At 35.6% G+C, this 20,430-nt stretch overlaps 4 protein-coding genes and 1 pseudogene across 4 annotated transcripts; 3 read left to right on the top strand and 2 right to left on the bottom strand.

The window, feature by feature from the left end:
* Positions 1-1,807: 1,807 nt before the first annotated feature.
* On the bottom strand, positions 1,808-11,042 carry LOC18028572 (bidirectional sugar transporter SWEET17). The gene is made up of 6 exons (XM_024149643.1): positions 10,875-11,042; positions 10,738-10,774; positions 10,406-10,616; positions 9,886-10,050; positions 2,678-2,797; positions 1,808-2,148 (listed from the first exon to the last, which is right to left on the bottom strand). The coding sequence occupies exons 1-6, from the start codon at positions 10,906-10,908 to the stop codon at positions 1,993-1,995; spliced, it is 723 nt and encodes a 240-aa protein (XP_024005411.1). The 5' UTR covers positions 10,909-11,042; the 3' UTR covers positions 1,808-1,992.
* Positions 8,247-8,620, top strand: LOC18028573 (annotated as a pseudogene).
* Positions 11,043-13,981: 2,939 nt separating the features above from the next.
* LOC112081943 (ubiquitin-conjugating enzyme E2 28-like) lies at positions 13,982-14,547 on the bottom strand. The gene is made up of 2 exons (XM_024149014.1): positions 14,460-14,547; positions 13,982-14,367 (listed from the first exon to the last, which is right to left on the bottom strand). Exons 1-2 carry the CDS (start codon positions 14,545-14,547, stop codon positions 13,982-13,984), a joined length of 474 nt encoding a protein of 157 aa, XP_024004782.1.
* Positions 14,548-15,842: 1,295 nt separating this feature from the next.
* Positions 15,843-17,719, top strand: LOC18028571 (dynein light chain 2, cytoplasmic). The gene is made up of 3 exons (XM_006414355.2): positions 15,843-16,187; positions 16,572-16,677; positions 17,398-17,719. The coding sequence occupies exons 1-3, from the start codon at positions 16,005-16,007 to the stop codon at positions 17,478-17,480; spliced, it is 372 nt and encodes a 123-aa protein (XP_006414418.1). The 5' UTR covers positions 15,843-16,004; the 3' UTR covers positions 17,481-17,719.
* Positions 17,720-18,201: 482 nt separating this feature from the next.
* Positions 18,202-20,027, top strand: LOC18028570 (probable acylpyruvase FAHD1, mitochondrial). Its single transcript, XM_006414354.2, has 7 exons — positions 18,202-18,436; positions 18,522-18,687; positions 18,763-18,815; positions 19,212-19,274; positions 19,462-19,512; positions 19,609-19,726; positions 19,819-20,027. The coding sequence occupies exons 1-7, from the start codon at positions 18,329-18,331 to the stop codon at positions 19,929-19,931; spliced, it is 672 nt and encodes a 223-aa protein (XP_006414417.1). The 5' UTR covers positions 18,202-18,328; the 3' UTR covers positions 19,932-20,027.
* Positions 20,028-20,430: the final 403 nt, after the last annotated feature.

The following is a 20,430-nucleotide window of genomic DNA, read 5'->3' as shown; positions in this document are numbered from 1 at the left end:
ATCCTGGAACATAGTAAGCTGATGTGATCACCGGATCACTCCATTGATCTCAAGCCTCAGACTCCCTTTTCCTTCCACGGTCATTCTTCTGTCATCTCCAAGCTTCACTGTTTGACAGAAACTGGTGTCAAGATCAATGAACCAGTCTCTATTCCCACACATATGGTTGCTGCAGCCTGAATCCAAGAACCAGATGTGTTCATTCTCCTCTTTTACCATGTTTATATGAGCCATTAACAACATGTCTTCCTCCATTTCTGCGTAATTAGCCTCTTTCTCCCATTCCGGACACTCAGCCTTGTAATGTCCCTTTTTGTGACACTTGAAGCACTCCACCTGCTCCTTATTATAACTGGAGCTTCCTCGGCCACGACCCTGATATCCTCCTCTTCCTCTTCCTCTGCCACGGCCTCTTCCTCCATCGTTTCTCCATTGTGCCTCAGCCTTTAAGACCTGATCATCCCCTTCATGTCTGCTCAGGTTTTGTTCATGCACCATTAATGAGCTTTGCAACCCATCGACTGTCAGATCCTTGATATCGTTTGATTCCTCTATTGCACAAACCACATATGTGAACTTCTCAACCAAAGTTCTCAAGATCTTCTCCACCATCTTCGAGTCTGGTATCTCCTCTCCCAGATTACGCATATTGTTAGTGACTTCCATCACTCTGGAGAAGTATCCGGTTATGGTTTCTCCGATCTTCATTTCCAACACCTCAAAGCTTCTCCTGAGTCTTTGCAGCTGTGCACTCTGTACCCGAGTGGCGAGTGTTTCCCTGATACTTGTTCTTCATTGACTCCCACAGGTCTTTCGAAGTATCCTTCTTCATGATCGTCTTAAGAATCGTCTTATCTATAGAAGCAAATAGATAATTTTTCACCTTGTGATCAGTGATGGTTTTTGCGGCAATCCTCTCGAGTAGCTCGGCTCTCTGTTGCCCGGAATAGACCACATTCCTCTCCTGACGTGGAATCCCTTCTTCAATAAGATCCCACCATTCTTTGGACCTCAGTAGATTCTCCATGAGCATGGCCCAGTGCTCATAATCTCCATCGAATTTTGGAATGATCAATGCTTCTTTCTCACTCATCTCTCCTCTCTTTAGGTTCGTTCAAGCTCTAATACCACTGTTACTTCTTATAGTTTTCAGAGCTCAAAGACCAGAGTAGAACTGAATAGTTCATGTATATTAATCATAAGAAAGTGGCCTTATAAAGACCTTACAAAGAAACAAACTTGACCGAATCTAAAGCAACAAATTTTTAAACAACTCCTACATTCTCGGATGACTTATTCAAACTTTGAACCATTCAAACAAACTCTGAGCTCTTCTAACGGCTCTGTTTTATTCTTCAAATTCACTATATTTGATAGCTTCTTCCTAATTAGTCCTCTTTATGTGGAGATTGAGTTGTTGATTTAGAGGTTGTCCACGTGCTATTAAACGAACCTAAAGTTTTCGATGGTATGATTATTTCATGAACTTGTTTCAATGAAACGTTCATACTCTGAATATTAACAAAGTTAGATCGAAGAGAAGGAGCAAGAGTGTTTCCCTGCATTTTAGGCTCATCAATTTTCCTTCAAAACCTCATTCTCTCATCCATTGTGATAGCCTTGAGACTATATAAGGTTATACATTTGAATGATGGGCTTTGCATAAGGTTTAGGTAAAAGTTACGCTTCAAAACTAAATGAGCTGTATTTGTTTTGGCTTACAGTTCTCTAATTTACACTTAATAAATAAAATGATTCATTGCAAAAAAAATAGCACAACAACAAAAAAACACATACAAAAAAGACATGTGATATCCTCAACTTAATCTAATCTGGTTCTTTGACCCAAAAGAAAAAAAGTCTAATCTGGTTCAGAAAGTAAAATACACAAAACCCAAATTCCACACAAAACACTCTCCAAGAAATTAAAAAGAAATAATCTAAAGGAGGTTTGTTGTAATATAATTTTCATAAAACAAAGAAAAATTGGGTTTACGAGAGGAGAGGGACATGTGACGCGAGGCCTTCCTCTTCATCTGCAGCAATCACACTTGAGCCGTTGCTTAAACCGACCGGTTTGGCATTTCTATAAATTCCATAAAGTATGAGTTGCATTGTCCCGAACACAAACCCCACTCCATTTGGCACCTAATCAGTTTAACCACAAAATTAATTGAATTTAATTAATTGATCGTAAATAAATTATTCTGAATAGCATATTACTAAGTTCAACGCCTATCCGAAATCTCAAGAAGACGCATTTACAAAATTAAATGACCCCACAAAATAGTGGTTGTTGCATATTAGACCAAGACACTTCTTAAAAAAGACTATTATCTGAAAAAATCGCCAAAAGATCATTGGTTTGATGTTGGAGACCTGGAGTCCACAATTTTTTCAAGTCATTATGCATAAATCGTGATTTTTTCTCAGATATATATTTTTTTTTAAAATGTGGCATTGACAGTGACATGAACGGAGTTGATTACGGCGTCAAAAAACGACAAAATATGTTGGTGTTAGTGTTAGAATATCGAAGAGACATGGGGTCGATGAAATAGCTTTAACAGTGTAACTATATTTCAATTTTCAAGTATCCCTGTTTTGTCTTCTATATGTGTTGAAGGAGAACCATAAAATGACTAATAAGTGAACCACACAGTAAAACGTTACTTACGAGTAGAAAAATGTCATGTTGGAGTGAAGCGTAAACGCCCCAAATCGCGCCGTTTAAGAAGAGGAAAAACGACAACCAAAACGGCATGTATTTCACGCTCTTTGTCGTCACTACTGTTTTCTGCATAAAAACAATACTATTAGTCTATAGCTATGTTATAAGTTATAAGTTATTAACCAATAGGGGTTATAAACAGATATTTATATGAGATAAGCTCAAAAACATATATTCTAATTACATTTTTGCCCGAAATGCGAAAATGAAAATAATAAGTACGGTATGTCTTTTTCTAAGATTTGTATTAATAATGGACCCACCAAGTCATGGTTGCATTATTAATACAACTGTGGGGTACATAGAGGAGATGGCAATGACGATTTTTATTCAAATATAAACGTGAAAAATCTAATGACGTACAAGTTATATAATTGATATCTGAGTGCGAATTCTTAAAGACGTGTGCCTAAAAAATGCCATATAGTGTGGTTGGTTTATGATGATTGCATGCATGATCAAAAATAACGTTTATATTTCCCCAAAAAAAAAAACCGTTACTAAAATGACCAAATTAATACCACCAAAAATAACCACTGAACTTATTTTCTTCAACAAAATGATTCTATTATAGACGATATTCAAATACCATTAACTAAAAGACAAGATAAATGAGTAAACTACAAACTCCAAAAGGAATCATTATGCCTTTATACAACATATTAGTCTTTATACCAGGTGGGTCGTTTTTAATTATGGACGGCTAAACTTTTGTTTGGAATAATACTAATTAAAATAATCTTGTTATAACACATATCATATATCATATATGAACTCTTATACCGGCCCATTAGGCCCATCAGGGCATTGTACTTAACCTAGATTCCCTATGTACTCTATATATACATTCCAGTGATTAATAAAGTTTCTAAGTTTTCACAACACGTTATCAGCACGATAAGACTCTCTGAGCGAAAAACCCTAATAAATCCGGCCATCACCAAAACCCTAAAAGCAAGTCGAAACTTAAAAGACGCATATCTTCCAAACCGTGAGGAACCAGAAGACGATCTACATATCAAATCGAAGCCCTCGACGAGACGAATCTACTGGTGAAAACCGTTTGTCGATCCAACGTCGGACGCGCCCTCACGCACACTTACAGTACACGACGATCAACCGAAAAAAAAAAAACCAAATCCGAGTTTTTCCTTCTTCAACCAGCAGCTTCTCCAGTTTTGGTGATCAATCCTTGGAATTTGTAGCGGCTAACTGAGGTCTATTAGCTCCCAGTTTCATTAGCCTGTCAGAAATCCAAAGGTGGAAAAGCACACTAGCAAATGGAAACCATAGTCGTAGATAGTGGATCCAGCCACACTATCTTAAGAAACAAAAGTTACTTCATAAACCTAACCTATCAAACCGCAAATATTAGCACCATCGCGGGTCCCTCAAACCTTATCGAAGGATATGGCCATGCCTATGTGTTGCTATCAAATGGCACACAACTTGAAATACCAGATGCTCTATATTCTCCTAGTTCGAAGAGAAATCTTCTGAGCTTCAAGGATATAAGACAGAATGGTTTCCACATAGAAACCCAAGGTCAAGGGAACAAAGAATCCCTCCTAGTCACTAAAACCGTAGACGGCCATAAACAAATCCTCGAAACCATACCCGCGCTCTCTACTGGACTTTACCATGCTAAAGTCAGTATGATTGAAGCTAATACCACTCTCAAAGCCCGGTTTACTGATTATACTATTTGGCACGACCGGCTCGGTCATCCCGGTGCAAATATGATGCGTAAACTAATTCAAAACTTTCAAGGGCATACCCTCAAAGAAAACCGAGCTTATCCTCAACACCTCATGTGCACAGCTTGTTCTCAAGGCAAATTGATCTCTCGGCCTTCACCAGTTAAAATCTCTAAACAAACACTTCATTTCCTAGAAAGAATCCAGGGCGATATCTGTGGACCTATACATCCATCTTCCGGACCATTCCGGTACTTCATGGTCCTTATAGACGCATCGACCCGTTGGTCATATGTTTGTCTCTTGTCCTCTCGGAACCAAGCCTTCGCTAGGTTCTTGGCCCAAATCATAAAATTGCGGGCCCATTTCCCTGACTTCCCACTAAAGACTATCCGCCTTGACAATGCTGGTGAATTTACCTCACAAGCGTTTAATGACTACTGTATGGCCATGGGGGTAACCGTGGAACATCCTGTAGCACATGTCCATACTCAAAATGGATTGGCTGAATCATTCATTAAACGCATTCAATGGATAGCCCGACCATTACTCATGAGATCAAAGCTCCCGGCCTCAGCATGGGGACATGCAGTATTACATGCTGCTGAACTCATACGCATCCGGCCATCTAGTGAACACAAATATTCCCCATCCCAACTACTCTCGGGTCATGAGCCAGACATCTCCCATCTCAAAACATTTGGGTGTTCAGTATATGTACCCATTGCTCCACCACATCGAACCAAAATGGGACCTCAAAGTAGGATGGGAATATATGTTGGTTTTGACTCTCCCACCATCATAAGATATCTCGAGCCAACCACTGGAGATCTCTTCAAGGCCAGATATGCGGATTGCCAATTCGATGAATCGGTATATCCCTCTTTAGGTGGTGAGACAAACAAGCTGGTCAAAGATCTTTCATGGAATCAAACATCATTAAATTGGCAAGATCCTCGGACTCTAGAATGTGATTCAGAGATCCAAAAGATTATTCATTATCAAAAGCTAGATAATCAATTGCCAGATTCCTTTGCTGACCCGACCAAAGTAACCAAATCGTACATCCCAGCTTGTAATGCACCAGTACGAATAGCTGTCCCAACGGGACAGACCCAAGTTGCTACAGAGTCTGCACCATGTCTCAAACGGGGCAGACCTCTCGGTTCCAAAGATAAGAATCCCCGGAAATCAAAGAAAGGTGCAATAACCGAAACCGGGATTCCTGCAATATCAGACATAGCCGCGGCTGAGACTCAATCTAATGAACCCTCAATGGAAGTTCGGGACGCCGAATCTCCAGGTTCAGAAGATAACAATGAGATCTCCATCAATTACAATATGTCCGGAATACAATGGAATCGAAAAGAAGTCGACTTAAATGCACTCTTTGCATACAAAGTAGCACTTGATGTTGCGCTCACGCAAGAGGATCTAGAACCCACGTCAATAACATAGTGTACACATCGAACAGATTGGCTAAAATGGAAAGAAGCCATAAACGTGGAGTTAAAGAGTCTCAAACTCAGAAACGTGTTCGGTCCGATCATCCGGACCCCATCACACATCAAGCCTGTGGGCCACAAATGGGTCTTTGTGCGCAAAAGGAACGAACTCGGTGAAGTCGTTCGATACAAAGCACGGCTTGTAGCACAAGGATTCTCACAGAGACCCGGAATCGATTATGAGGAGACTTATTCTCCAGTGGTGGATGCAACAACATTCCGATTCCTCATAAGTCTGGCCATAAGAGAAAATCTTGATCTGCGGTTAATGGATGTTGTAACCGCATATCTCTATGGTCCCCTGGACAACGAAATATATATGAGACTCCCAGATGGCATTGAACTAAAAAAATGCATCTCGAGATCAATACTGCATCAGGCTGAACAAATCCTTGTATGGACTGAAACAAAGTGGGCGTATGTGGTACAACCGCCTCAGCGATTACCTCATCCAAGAAGGCTACAAAAATGACCCCATCAGTCCATGCATCTTCATCAATAAGTACTCAAACAAAGGATTTGTAATCATAGCAGTATACGTGGATGATCTAAACATCCTCGGAACATCTGGTGAGATCTCCCAAACAGTCGACTGCTTAAAAGCAGAATTCGAAATGAAAGACCTAGGCAAAACAAAGTACTGTTTGGGATTACAACTTGAGTACATCAAAGGAGGAATCCTTGTGCATCAATCGGCTTATATCGAAAAGGTACTCAAGCGATTTAATATGGACCAAGCTCACCCATTGACCAGCCCAATGGTAGTTAGAAGCTTAAGTGATGACCCTCTTGGTCCCAAAAAGGATGATGAAGAAATCCTTGGTCCTGAAAAACCATACCTCAGTGCTGTAGGAGCGTTAATGTACCTGGCTAGTCACACTAGACCAGACATATGTTTCGCCGTGAACCTCCTCGCTCGATATAGTTCATCTCCAACTCAGAGGCACTGGAACGGTATAAAACATCTCCTAAGATACCTTCGAGGTACTCAAGACTTAGGACTCTTCTATACTAACCAAAATAAAGATGGGTTAGTCGGCTTCGCCGATGCAGGATATCTATCAGATCCGCACACTGCCAAGTCTCAAACTGGCTACGTTTTTACGCATGGAGGAACAGCCATCTCTTGGAGATCAATGAAGCAGACACTCACTGCCACTTCATCAAACCATGCTGAAATCCTAGCCATTCATGACGCTAGTAGGGAATGCGTCTGGCTGCGCTCCATGACTCAGCACATCCGCAGAGATTGTGGTATGGACGAAGACACACAGCCCACGGTGATGTATGAAGACAACGCGGCATGCATAGCTCAGCTCAAGGAAGGATATATCAAAGGAGATCGGACGAAGCACATTCTACCGAAGTTCTTCTCAACCTCAGACTGGCAGAAGGACGGCACTCTCAGCGTTCAGCAGGTCCGATCCAGTGAGAATTCAGCTGACCTCTTCACCAAATCATTGCCTACTTCAACACACCGGAAGCTCGTCAAACAGATAGGAATGTATAGACTTAGAGATCTGCAGTGATGCTACAATCAGGGGGAGTAATGCGTGTTGTACTCTTTTTCCTTCACCATGGTTTTGTCCCACTGGGTTTTTCCTGGTAAGGTTTTAATGAGGCAACATTCCCCAGCGCATTATCGAGATCCCGATTGAGTAGCTGACCCGGTTCACTCGTCCAAGGGGGAGTGTTATAACACATATCATATATGGACTCTTATACCGGCCCATTAGGCCCATCAGGGCATTGTACTTAACCTAGATTCCCTATGTACTCTATATATACATTCCAGTGATTAATAAAGTTTCTAAGAAGTTTTCACAACAGTTTAATGATTCATACTAATATTTGTTTTAAAAAATAAAATTCTGCATAACTCACGGATAATAAATGTTGTTTCACTTAATTAAAAACAAAATAACGCTTGCCTTCCATGATTGTTGTCAATAAACATGCAAGACGATAATTTAGGCTTCATGGTTGTTTCATGACATTTCGCATCTAATTTAGCCCTTCAAGACATGCATGCATCCATTGAAAAACTAAATACTTGAACAGTTGAACTGGTCCTCTTGCCCCAAAGTCCATACACCTATATTTGTCTTGTCTACCATAAATCATAGTCCTGGTCCTTTGTACTATTAATAGAAAACCTATATATAAGAATAGGGAAATTAATATAGTTATATATATTTAAAGTAACAAATTTAAGATCTAAACATCTACATATCCTAAAAACAAAAAAAAAACAAAACAAAATGAAAACTCTCTCAATCTTTCTATTTGTTCTTAACATCTGCATGATTAGCCATGTATATGGACAATCAGTAGGTGCCGGATTCAATTTACTCGAACGAACTTCAAAATAAGAAAAAACTTTGGTTTAGCTGTTACTCTGGAGACGACAGGATAGCTCCAGGAACACTAGAACCCGGAGCAAGTTGGGGCAGAAATTTTAAGACTAACATTTGGGGGAATACACGGTTCATGTGTACGTTGAAACAAGGGCCTAACTATAGACATCATCAGAGCTTTACAGCATTTAAACAGGAAAGTTTTAAAGATGTACTGGAAGCAGGTGGGATTGGAGAGCCAGAGAAAATGGCATTTATTTGAAAGTGTGGGGCGGTAAAGATTCAAGAAGCAAGGTCAATATGCATAAAAAGTATGATTGGATATATTAGTACTCTCCCCGTTCTAAAATAACTGATGTTTTAGAGGATTTTTTTCTTTCACAAATAAGTAATGTTCTCATTTATCAAAGCAAATTTAATTAATTATTATTATTTTTGACTTTTATATTCTACAAATTATTCTTTCATTGGTTGTATTATATTGAAAATGATAAAATTAAAGTTTTAGTATAGGAAAAAATAGAAATTAAATTCTTAATTTATGTGTCCAATGCAAAAACATCATTTAATTAAAAAATATGGAGTATTTGAGAATTAATACAAGTTTTCAGTTTCTTCATTATCACCTAAGAATCATTATTATACAATACTCCCTCTGTTTCACAAATAGTGTCATTTTAAAATTTTATTTTTGTTTCACAAAAAGTATATTTTTCTATTTTCAATGCAGAATTTTAATAATATACCTTTTTAACTCTATTGATTTAATGTATTAGTTAGAAAAAATTATTTAATAAGGGTCAAAGTAGTATTTTTAATAGTTTTCTTAATATGTGGAGAAAATATCAGAATGACATTTTTTATGAAAAAAAGATAGTATAATAACAACATGTGCGTAAGAATCATTATTGTCTTTTCTTTTCTTTTTTTAGTCAAATCATCTATAAGTATTCCCTTTGTTTTAATATATAAGTCGTTTTAGGATTGATTTTTTATTTCAAAATATAAGTATTTTTTGGTTTCCAATGCAAAGATTTATTAAAAAAATCCACTTTTATCCTTATACTTATAGCTAATTAATTAGTATAAAAATTAATTCGTATATTAATAAAAAGTAAAATAGACAATTAAATTGTTTTTTTAATATGTGTGAAAAAATTTTAAAAATGAATTATATTTTATAATATATAAAGTATTATTTAAAGTTTTTTCACACTGATTAAGAATTATTTATTTTTATTTTTTCTATACTAAAAACTTCATTTATTGTCAATAAACACGCCTGATCGATTGTCAATAAACACGCCTGATCGATTGTTTAAAATATTTACGCAATTTCAGGAAAAAGGGCCCAAAAGGATATGAACAATGTCAATAAACACGCCTGATCGATTGTTTAAAATACAAAACACTGAATTTGACAATTCTTTCCGGTTAAAACATTTTTTTGATAGCGACAGATAAATTTATAAATTAGTTATATAAAGGGGAAGATTTTTCTTTCAAAACGTGGGTATTATAAAACAGTTATACACCATATGTTATTATATAAAATTTGGACATACAATACAAGTGAAAATTAAGAATGAACTTACCATAGCAGAAAGAGGAGATCCATACATTACAATGTTTAGACCGGCACATATGAAACCCATCGATTGAGAACGCGTTTTCTCATCTTTAAACGCACTTCTCGTGGCAGCAATCGCTGCGATTGGGAAAAGGACGTTCAACAACGATACCACTACGATTGTATTCAACTGTTAAAAACAAAAAATAGGAGACATTAGTATATTTGAATATAGATAAAATTCACTTACATCAACTATAAACACTTTGTAAAATGTATAAGTACGTTATAAATTCTTACTTTACAAGTCATCATAGTATTTATTATAACAAGTGGATCACATATTTTAATCAACTTAACTTCAAAAAATGTGTGATACAGAAAACTGATATTCAGATCCAAATCTGAATAATTACATCAAATAATATACTGATTTTAACCAGCTATTATATAAGAAACACAGAATATCAAGAAAATCAGATAGATAGAGAGAGAGTATATATCATATCTATGATAAAAAAGAAAAATGAAAATGAAATAAAAACCTTGAGATGTCGAGGGGCATTAAAGAGAAAGAGTGAGACATAGATGATTTCAACAAGAGCACCAAAGCCATTGACGGTGGAGACAAGGTATTCTCCGGGAGTGACTATGCCGTAATATGTCCATAGCGACGATCCTAACAACGTGCAGATGTACGGCAAGCTCTTATACTCCTCCGTCGATTTTCGCTTCACTATCTTCCAAAATGTCTCCCTGAGTTTTTGTATGTTGGACCAATCGATCAGTAATAAAATATATATATATATATATATATATGTATATATCAAATCTTAAAATTTTGTTACTTCTTCCAAAATCTAGAGAGAGAGCTCACACTGGTGAGAGGAAGACGAGTATGGAGATTACATTTCCTGCGTCAAACACAAATTACAAGAGGTATTGTCATAATTCGTGAACACGAGTGTATATACATGTAGAGATATAAGCACACGTGCGAAGAAGGGTGTTTACCTATGATTCCGATGTAGAAACTTGTCTCTACCATTTCTGGAGACAAGAGGTTCTGAAGAAAAAGAAAGAAAAAAAAGAGAAAAAGAGGAGAATGAGACTATGAGAGAGAGAGTGTGTGTGTGAGAGAGAGGAGAAAGAGGAGGCTAATTTATTTGGAGGAACGTGACCACTTTGTTTTATATTTTTTGGGCGGGTTTTGTAATGTTATTTATTTATTTTTTATTTGTTCACACTATAATATATTCAACTGGTATATTGACGTAAATAGATATTATTAGATGAATGAGAGAATAAAACCAAAATAAACGAGTTGGATGTTTTAGGAATGTAATTTCTTATATTGACGTAGATAGCTAATTAGGTTAAACACAGTATTTAGTTAAATTCAAGTTTTTTTCCATGCATGCTATTACAAAAGGTTACCGGATCAATACATGTAATGTTTTGCTAAACTATCGTGCTTACTGGCAACAATTTTATTTATACTATTATAACAGAATATTTTTAGAATGTGCTACCCAACATCCTTATTTTTGAGTTAAATATATTATCAAATATTTATTCAATCTTCATAAATTAAGCATATTTAAGTTAATAACATTTAACTTATTTTAAAAAAAAATTATTTCATATTTAATTTATGAAAAATTATTTTATTTGGACGCATGGATTAAATTCTAATTTAAGATAAATGTTAAACTATATGAAGAAAAATGATGTGTTGTACTATTATCAAATTATGTATAGTAATGGACAGTAGACCCTTTACTTAATTAAACTAACACATTCATTATGTAATGGGGTCTTGCCTTAGTGATAAATTCTTTCCAACCAAAATAAATAATAATAATAATAACACATGTGCCATGTGGTGGCTAAGGCTATATTCGTGGCTACATAATTTTACCTCTTTTTCTTTAGCTTGAAAAACTTTTTCTTCTCTGTGCTAAATAATTTTTTCCTATTAAAAGAGTGATCTAAGGTTTCCCAAATTTCTTAAATAAATTAGTTGGATTGTTAATCAAAGGAAAGCAAGGGTATAGTTGGTACGTATCTCTCATTGAGATACTCCATTTTGGTCTCTAATTAATTTCCCAAATTTCTTAAATAAATTAGTTAGATTGTTAATCAAAGGAAAGCAAGGGTATAGTTGGTATCTCTCATTGAAATACTCCACTTTGGTCTCTAATTAACTTCAACCACAACCCTCTATGATTTTGATGTCATTATCAAGACATGAAGACTTTAAATTCACGTAAATACTGATACGTATTGTATGCATATACGATTTTAGCTGGGATCAACAAGGAAGATTAGTTCAATCAGGTTTAAATAGAAGTATAGAACTATCATGTGTAAAATTACATCTCAATCTTAACTTATTGGCTAGAACAAAAAATTGTAAATTTTATAATAGATAATCCAACTACATAAGTGGTGGTACCTAATGGTAAAATGACTTGAAGACAATGTGCCACTCTTTCACCTATGAATTTGACTCTCATTAGAAATATATTCGCTATTATTTAGCAAGTAGAAATAGTACTAAGTTTTAGATCTATTAAAATTTTTAGTAAGTAAGCTATTTGCGGGTTACATTTATCCTTAAAAATATTAGAGAAATACACTCTTCTTGAAAAATTATCTGAGTCCTCATCTAAAATATGTTGGTTGAAAAAACATGTGTGAACTCATGGTGGCCCGCCTCTGGAGGTTGGTGGCTACTGGCTAAGGCAATTTGTTTTCAAGACCACTTCCCTTCAATATCGAAAATACGATTCACTAACATTAACCAAAATAGATGCAAAAAAAAAAAAATACTCAAAACTATACTATATTAAGTGATGTATCATCTATTTTTCAAAATAAATTTTAGTAAATGCCAATAAAAACTTATTGGATAATGGATAGTAATACATTCAAAATTTGTAAGGGTCTCAAGATTTCGCTGTGAAGAAAACATTACAAGATAAAAAATTCGACCAACACATATTTATTTCTTTTCCTAAGTTTTGTAATTTATTTCACTCTTGAAATTTTTGTATAATCTATTGAATTTCCATAAATTATCTATAAATGAACATATTGATTATATGTTCCGAAAATGAAACACTATTCCGAAAATAAGAATAGAAAGTTTAGTTTCTCCAACATATATAGTTAATATGTTCCTGTTTCCAACCTTTAATTATTAATCTTTGAGATAAATAGAACTGAAATACATTCAGACGTAAATATTACTGTAGTAATTAATGTTTAAATACATTCATACCGTTTTGATCTTCTACTTTCGATTTTTTTTTGGCTTTTCATTTGAAGTGATATTTGGTGTGTGATCCGAATGCACTCAGACTTTTTGCCTAATTATTTTTTTCTGCTTTTCACCTCGATAAGTATGTTATATGAACCTTAACCCCAAGTTGAGATCCGACACGAACACAATTATTGTTGTAACAAAATATAAGAGGGGAGGAGAGGGGATTTTACCAAAAAAAATATAATAAGGGAAAAAATTGGTTTCGTTGACAAATGCAGTATAATGGGTTTGAGTTACGAAGACATTAACCTGGAACCAAGTAGACGAAACGTCGACGTTTCATACGAAAGTTTTTATTTTACTTAGAACATGTCCAGTAGTGAACCCTCTTATCGTGTTTATCAGATTAAATAAATAATTTTTTTTTTCGTTTTTGTGATGAACTTTAGTTAAGTTTGAGGTTCCAGTTGTGAACTCGTTAATGGGGTTCATTATTGGAATTTTATATTATTTTTTTTTTGAAAAGTCTTTTTTGTAATTAAAATAAAAATCACTTATTAAAAAAAACAATATATTGCAAACTATAGAAGAATACAATTTATTAAGAAAGAAATTGAAACACACAATTTTTAAAATATAGAAATACTTAAACATTTGTTACACAGATTTTCGATTTTCGATTCAATTAGTGATGAGAGGTGTGTATGACTCACTTTAAAACACAGTTACTTATCATGAACGGCTTAAGCATAATTTACAAAATACATTAAATTGTTTTCAAGGGTTTAAGCGTGTTCCAAAGTAGTGAATAACAAAAGAACATAAAAGATAAATATAGATGAACTAAACCCTAAACCCTAGCGTGCTCCAAAGTATATTCCCGAGCTATTTCATCAAACCCCGCCTTGTCTTCCTTGTACATCTTCGCTTTGTCTTCATCAAAGTAGTCCCCCTCACCCAATTCTGGGTTGCTCAGCATCTCATGAATTTTAGTGAGAATCTTATGGACGGTGTAACTAGGCGAGAAGTAGTCAGTAGTGAGCATCCGTAGGAAGATATGTCCACGATCTCCTACATTGGGGTGAAAGACCTTGGTTCTGAAGAAGACCTTGGGTGGCTTGAACGGGTATTCTGGCGGAAAGTGCATGGCAATTTGGAAGACTCCGTTCTCGTAAGGCGATCCTGCTGGTCCAAAAAGCAGAGCCTCCCAATAACAGATTTTTCCATCAACGGGGCCTAATCAAATGTGTCAAGGAAAAAAAATTAGTACTTAATTAAAACTCGGAATCAACTTATGTAAGCATAATACTACAACGAAATATATGTACTGTAAAGCGGGCTCTTAACCCTCTCAATTTCCTTTTTCTGCTGCGTGAGAGATTTCTCCCAGTACGGGACTGAACTGTTGCTTTGCATCTTCTGCCCAAACAGAAGGGGATCAGTTCAACATCATCATCGATAAGTACTTAACATCGACAATGGCAAAAGGCAAGATGATCAAATCATATAGCAGAAAACATACACCTGAATGATGAAAAGCACATATATCAAACAATATCACATATTATAAACACCAAATCATATCACATATATGTAAGGGAATTACAACCAATTTAGTAAAAGTAAGAAAACGTAAAAAAAGGCAAAGTCAAGTAAACCAATCATGTAAACACCAAGAACAATTAAGTTCATCATCAATAATCAGAACATGTTACTATACTAAATCCGATCATGTAAACAACAACAACAATTCAGTTAATAATCGATAATGGCAAATCCAAGATTGTAATAGCATTTATATCAAACAGAAACGTTTAAAAAAACATTCATATGAACCCGATAAAAGAAAATATGCTTCGACAAGGCCATATGGACAAACACTAATCGTAAACACATTATCAGCTTGTTAATGCATTGTAACATACACACGACTAATGCATATAGAAGAACTAAACTCCAATTTGAACCCCAAAGAAAAGCCCCAATTTATTTCTCCACATTGAAAAAATCCTAATTTCATTGAACAAAAATTCACCAAATAAACAGTATAACATGAATTCGTATTCGAAAGCAAGTGAAAAACGGTTGAATTTTATTGTATTATACCCCAATTGCAACCCCAAATGAAAGCCCCAAAAAATTTTCCCTTTTCAAATGAACCCTAATTTTACCGATTTCAATTTCTTTTCAAATCTCCCAAAATATTAACTTCTAATCGTTTTTGTGTTTGAATGAAGTGAGATGACTCGAAATCGACACTATAACCCAACCTAAACCATCAATTAGAGATTTGAAATTTTTCCCATGAAATTCAAAACCCTAATTTCCCATTATCGAATGAAATCGGGCAAAAAGAAGAGAAAAAACGCTTACTTCGACAATAAATACGGAAGCCCAACCCTTGGTTGTCCAATACACTGGTAAAAGTCGATGGTTTCAAGGAATTTGACGGAGGCGACGAGAATCGCCGTAGGAGAGGAAGAAAGAAAATAAAAAAACTCGTGAAGGAGAAATGAATTTTTGGGAAAATTTTTTTTTTCTTCCCCAAAAATGACATGAAAAATCATCTTCTCACGCTTCGCCATGTGTCTGGGATGCGGATTCATCAAGCTCTTTCGGATGAACCGATCCGTTGAATTTGGGCTTTTTTTCTTTTTTTTTAAAGTCTATTTCGTTTTAAAACTCGAGCCAAATCCGTCCAACAAACCACTACTGGACCTGGTCTTAGTGTGCTCTGACTAGAGAGAGTATATATGTAATTTGTACCCCGACTCGTCCTCGCCGTGCTTTACGGTTTCTCGTCTCTTCTCTTCTCTTCTTTTCTTTTCTGGTTTTAGCTTATTTCTTCAGCATATTCACCGACGAAGGAAAAAATGAGTGACGAGAGGAGGAAGAAGAGTATTAACGGAGGTGCACCGGCGCAAACTATCTCCGATGACCGGAGATCTAGTCTTCCGAAACTTGAAGCTTCTCCACCGCCGGGAAAACGAGCTGTCATCAAGAGTGCTGATATGAAAGAGGATATGCAGAAGGAGGCTATCGATATCGCTATCACCGTTAGTCTACTCTCTCTATCCCTCATTTTCTCCGATTCGTTGTGTGGATACATTCTTCGAATTTAGGGATTTCTTATCTTGATAGTTATAGGGTATGAGTTGATACTGATTGTGCCTTGGGATTTTCAGCAACAGTCACTGAGCTGTTTTAGGATCTCGATTTGATCTTAGTGCGCTCAATATTCGAAAGCTGATTATACGAAGCTCAATTACTGTGTACGGAACTAGATTCGATCTCTTGTTACAGGCTATGGAACTTTTTTTTTTTTTCTGAATCCCAATCGTTTGGTTCAACTTAGAGTCTCTGGAAGTAACTCTGTGAGTGATTATGTATAGTCGCTACATGAAGCTTTACATTTCAGATTCTGAGATTCAATTTTGCAGGCATTTGAGAATTACAGTGTGGAGAAGGATATAGCTGAGAATATAAAGAAGGAGTTTGACAAGAAACATGGTGCTACTTGGCATTGCATTGTTGGTCGCAACTTTGGTTAGTTCCCTCTCAACTTAACTTCTTCTACATTGTTTGAGCAAAAGTGCCCAGTTAGATAGTGATCTCGTAGTAACTCAATCTAGCTTTTAACATATCATCGTCTTTGGCTCATGTAATTTTGCTGCTGCCAATCATTCTTTGATTCTCGACTGGTTAATAGTGATTGAAATCAATCTTTGGTTGCTTCTCTGTTCTTCATAGACTTATTTTGGAAAGGTTGTTACGTCTTGCTTTTGAATGGTTTTTGTGCACCTAGTGTTGGAGAGAGTTTGGGTCGGGTTTGGCCCCATGATATAAGTTTTAAACTGCAGATGATTGATTTCTCGGTATCACCAAGCTATGTACTTCACTGGAATACATTCTTCCTTGTTCAGATCTTCATATGTTCAGTCTTTACTGCTTCCTTGATAAATTACATTTCCTCTGCATTTAGTATATAATTCAATGTTCTATATCATAATGTGGTACCACACATTAGCCTTGCAGATCTAGGATTTGAGCTTTTCTTTTCTAACCAAAAGCATTTGCGTTCTTGTTCATGTGCATTAGATGGTATTACAACAAACAAATAATTTCTAAAACCGTACTGGCTTCTATGATGTGTCGATTAGAATCTGAATGCTGTTTGTGTTTTGTACTTATTCTTCGGTATTTCTCTACTTTGTGTTCTTGCTTATAATCTTTACTCGTTCCTTTACCTTTTCATTTTCCATGCAGGTTCTTATGTAACACACGAGACAAACCATTTCGTTTACTTCTACCTCGACCAAAAAGCTGTTCTGCTCTTCAAGTCGGGTTAAGAATTTGGTCCCATAAAGAAAAAATCGTTGGCAAAAAAATGTGATGTTCGTTCAATCGCATTATTATCATCACGTTGTAGTTAGATTCTTGTTTTGTATGTCTGTGTATGTATGGATTTAAGGCTTTTAACCAGCAAAAATTTGGAGAATAAACCCTTAAAAGTCTTTCAGTACATGTCATGCATCTTCAAATGTATATTTGATTTTACCAAATCAGCTTTGAGAAATCTTAATTCAGGTTTATGGTTGCTTTCTCTTCCTTCTTTTCATTGGTCCAATCGACCAATTGCTATCTCAAATCCTAATTTTTCAAATTCTCAAAACATAAAATTTATATTAGAACCAGAAAATATTATAGATTTATCAAAATTAACGTAATAGTTTACAATAAATGATCCTTACCCCTATATTCAAACCCTATTGAAAAGAAACAGCAAAAAGGACTCTGAATTTAGATAGAAATACCAAACCTCTAAAGATTAAATTCTAATTTCGAAACAATAATCCTAAGGCCTTTCCTTGATCACAAAGAATCAGTCTTTCATTTAGTTTTAGTGCTGGTCACTAACGACAAAAGTTGTCATTTTCGAAGTTAAGTGGTTTCGTATGTAAAACAATAGAGTTTTAGGGGTTGAAAGAGTAAATGTCGTTTTTGTGGGCTAAACGAGTAAATTTTTGTTTAGAACTGACTCGGTGAAATAAATTACAAATTTTGCAGTATTCCATTGTTCCACGATTTTATTTTTTTCATTGTTCCACGATTTAGACCGAAAGGAGAAGGAAGAAGAAGAAGAAGAGAAGAAGAAGAAGAAGAGAAAAAGGGTGTTTGTAATTGTATCGATCGGAAAATGGCGACGTCGATGATACAGAGGATGTTTAAGCAAGGCACGAAGATCGTCTGCGTTGGTCGTAACTACGCCGCTCACGCCAAAGAGCTAGGCAACGCCGTTCCCAAGGTTCCGAGATCGAATGATTTTGTTTTCCATTTTGCGATTTAGAAATTGAATTGCACAGCTCTGATCGTTGATTGTGAAAAAACAGGAACCAGTTATATTCTTAAAGCCCACATCATCATACTTGGAGAATGGAGGAACAATCGAGATCCCACATCCTCTGGATTCACTTCACCATGAAGTGGAACTCGCTCTAGTTATCGGACAGAAGGCTAGAGATGTACCAGAATCAATAGCCATGGATTACATTGGAGGTATTTGTTTTATATTATCTGCTTAGTTCTAAATATGTATAATCTTGTTTCTTATTGCATCTCTTGTTTTTTAAGGATATGCGGTTGCTCTTGATATGACTGCTAGGGAGCTCCAAGCTTCTGCTAAGGTAGAAAACTTGATTTGAGCTCATATCAATAGTTCTTGTGGGGTTTTATATATTTACAAAGTTCTTCTTAGTTCTCTGCAAGTCTGGATTTGCCCAATCCTTTGAACTTGTGTATGTTAATAGCCATACGAATGATCAAAACATCGATGATAGAACTTACCCGTTAATGAAAAGTGTTCTATGAGCTGATAAGTCATCTATGAATCGAGATTTTCCCATTTGCGTTCATGATTTGGGCTGTTCAGACTGTTTTTAATCACTATTTCCCATCACCAAATAATGGATGTGTGGTTTTGCATATTCAGCGATCTGTTTATTAACCTAAGCATGGGAAGATAACTAAATATTTAGTTTTGTGCTTAAGCATATAAATCATGTTTAAATTCTCGTTGTCAGGCATCTGGTCTCCCGTGGACGCTTGCTAAAGGACAAGATACTTTCACTCCAATCAGCTCTGTTGTAAGTATTCTTCTGAAACCTAGAATGCTACTTTCAACATGCCGTGTATAGATTATATGGAAAAATGCTGTTGTAGTAGTGATGCTTTCACAGCCAACATGACATGAGATCATATGCCTATCTTGTTGAGAATCAAAACTCTTTTTAATCTCCTAGTTTCAATTTTGTATCTCTTGCCGTGTTTCAGCTGCCAAAGGCGATGGTGCATGATCCTGATAATCTAGAACTTTGGCTCAAGGTTTGTCCCCCTAACTCTCTTGTCTTTTTGTCACTTATGAAGTCATCTCCCTCCTTAACAATCTGCAAAGACCAAACTGAATCCATTTTGTGACAGGTCGATGGTGAAACAAGACAGAAGGGTTTGACAAAAGATATGATCTTCAAGGTCCCATACCTCATCAGCTACATAAGTTCTATAATGACCCTTTACGAAGGAGATGTCATCTTGACAGGTATTTTACTTATAAATTCTGTTTTTTTTTTCCCATATCAAAACATTTGGAACCAAACGTTAAATTTATGAGACAATGCCTTCACATTATAGGTACACCAGAAGGTGTTGGACCTGTAAAGATAGGCCAGAAGATAACCGCAGGGATCACGGGTCTATCTGAAGTTCAATTCGATGTCGATAGACGTGTAAAGCCTTTGAGCTAAGTGTTGTTTTGTTTGTTGTTGTTTTGTTTGTTGTTGTTTTCTTTCGTATAAAATGTGAAATCATTTGTGGTAATAAATCGTCTCTAATTTTCATCATTTACTGTATTGTCCTTACACTTGGGAGGGAGAGAATATAGCATTAATGTAAAACTTCGTTTCCCTTTCATTTGTGATTTCGAAAACAATGACTCTTAAACCGGTTTAGATATGGGAAACATTTGGAATCGTAGGTTTTGATGTTTTTCAAAGAATATATCACATAAGAAAAGATAAAAATACAAGAATCCCTAATTTGGTTTTAACTTAGTATTTGTTATGAATTATTAATTAGATGTTCATTATAAGGCCCATAAGACCATAACATATATTGTATTTGTTTCACATCGAAAATTTATGATGATAAATAAATAAATAAATAAATAAAGTTGAAGTAGGAATTAAGATTGGACATCTAGAGTTGAATAATAAATAAATCTAATATATTCCTCTCTAAGACATC

The sequence above is a fragment of the Eutrema salsugineum genome, unplaced genomic scaffold (genome assembly GCF_000478725.1).
Source record: "Eutrema salsugineum unplaced genomic scaffold, Eutsalg1_0 scaffold_1, whole genome shotgun sequence".
Lineage (NCBI taxonomy): Eukaryota > Viridiplantae > Streptophyta > Magnoliopsida > Brassicales > Brassicaceae > Eutrema > Eutrema salsugineum.
The sequence above is the reverse complement of the archived record's forward strand: the minus strand, read 5'-3'. Positions and strand labels throughout refer to the sequence as shown.